Source organism: Dendrobium catenatum, unplaced genomic scaffold (genome assembly GCF_001605985.2).
Source record: "Dendrobium catenatum unplaced genomic scaffold, ASM160598v2 original_scaffold_65200, whole genome shotgun sequence".
In the NCBI taxonomy this organism is placed as follows: domain Eukaryota; kingdom Viridiplantae; phylum Streptophyta; class Magnoliopsida; order Asparagales; family Orchidaceae; genus Dendrobium; species Dendrobium catenatum.
This window is the reverse complement of record NW_021383650.1, coordinates 1-536: the sequence shown is the minus strand read 5'-3', so window position 1 is coordinate 536 and position 536 is coordinate 1. Positions and strand designations below refer to the sequence as shown.

The following is a 536-nucleotide window of genomic DNA, read 5'->3' as shown; positions in this document are numbered from 1 at the left end:
GAAAGACGGTTTATAAGGTTTAGTCCAGCAACATTCAACAGTATCATTAGTAATGGGAATTGATCGAATCAAAACATCTAAATTCGAAGGAACAGGTAAAGCAGAATTCCAACTATCAGTAGAGATAAACCAGTTAACTTTTGAATTTGTAATAGAGGGACTGATGGTAGAGTAAAGATTAGCTTGCTCAAGCCTATCAGCCACAGTTAGCCCAAAGCACCAAGGGTCCCAAAAAAATGACAGATTGCTGTTGGGTATAATTTTAAAATTTAGGGAATGCTGCAAACTTTTGGCCACATCACATAGAGCTTTCCAATAAAAAGAGCTTTTAGTAATCTTGGCATTCCAAAAAGACCCATATTTTTCCTTCCACCAGCTAAAAAGAAAACTTTTGGAATTATAAAACCTCCAAACAACAGTGCATCCACAGGCAAAATAAAGAGCTTCGATAGATGGAATACCAAGCCCCCCATAAATTTTAGGTTTGCAGGTTTCCTTCCAAGAAATCATGTGCAATTTCCTCTTGTTGATGTCAC

The 536-nt window shown here is 37.1% G+C and overlaps 1 protein-coding gene across 1 annotated transcript; it reads right to left on the bottom strand.

Moving 5' to 3' along the window:
* On the bottom strand, positions 1–530 carry LOC114578529 (the record flags this gene model as incomplete). Its single annotated transcript, XM_028691763.1, is given in 1 exon segment — positions 1–530. A coding segment is annotated over 1 exon segment (510 nt), but the record flags the coding sequence as incomplete, so codon positions are not given.
* Positions 531–536: the final 6 nt, after the last annotated feature.